Below are 623 nucleotides of genomic sequence, written 5' to 3' on the forward strand. Positions count from 1 at the left end.
CGGTGTCCCACTGCTTCGGAGGATGGCGGCAGCAAGCTGGTACCACCGGGACATCAGCCGGGTGGTGGCGGAGGGGCTGCTGGCCAAGGCCGGGCGGGACGGCTGCTTCCTGGTGCGGGACAGCGAGTCGGTCTCGGGGGCATATGCCCTCTGCCTCCTGTGAGTCCCCTGCCTGGCTTCTGCTCGTGGCTTCTCCCTCTTGTCCCTTGCTGCGGTCCTTCTGTCCCTCTCCCCGCTCTGAGCTCCCGGCACAGCAATCCCAGCACTGCCCCTCGGGCTGGCACTGCCAAAACCTTGCGGAAAAGCCGCCTGCGGGGATGCTGGCAGGGCACGCAGGGTGCCAGCTCTCTGGCACGGGGGGTTTCGGATGATCCCCAAGTCAGACCAGGGGAAACCCCCGTGTCCTTGGGAGCAGGCAGAAGCCTGGGCCAGCAGCCCTGCCCAGCAGCAGGGTTGCTAAAGGGAGAACCCAAAATCCAGGACTTGCCAAGCCCTTTTTGGGCTGCCCGCCATCCCGGCCCCATGCGCTGGAGCGGGAGAGGTTGGCTCGCTTCGTCCTCCTTCTGCAAAAACAAACATCCCCTCTCCCTCCAACCCCCAACCCGGCCGCATCCGGACTGCCA

At 66.1% G+C, this 623-nt stretch overlaps 1 protein-coding gene across 1 annotated transcript in view; it reads left to right on the forward strand.

Annotated features, from left to right (window-relative positions):
• The first annotated feature begins 6 nt into the window (after positions 1-6).
• INPPL1 (inositol polyphosphate phosphatase like 1) overlaps positions 7-623 on the forward strand; it is a 10971-nt gene continuing 10354 nt past the window's right edge. Inside the window, exon 1 of the mRNA XM_035889406.1 lies at positions 7-159. Coding sequence (XP_035745299.1) covers positions 23-159 — 137 coding nt within the window. The 5' untranslated portion in view covers positions 7-22. The remainder of the gene's footprint in view (positions 160-623) is intronic.

The sequence above is a fragment of the Egretta garzetta genome, unplaced genomic scaffold, assembly GCF_000687185.1.
Source record: "Egretta garzetta isolate BGI_Z169 unplaced genomic scaffold, ASM68718v1 scaffold402, whole genome shotgun sequence".
Classification (NCBI taxonomy): Eukaryota; Metazoa; Chordata; class Aves; order Pelecaniformes; family Ardeidae; genus Egretta; species Egretta garzetta.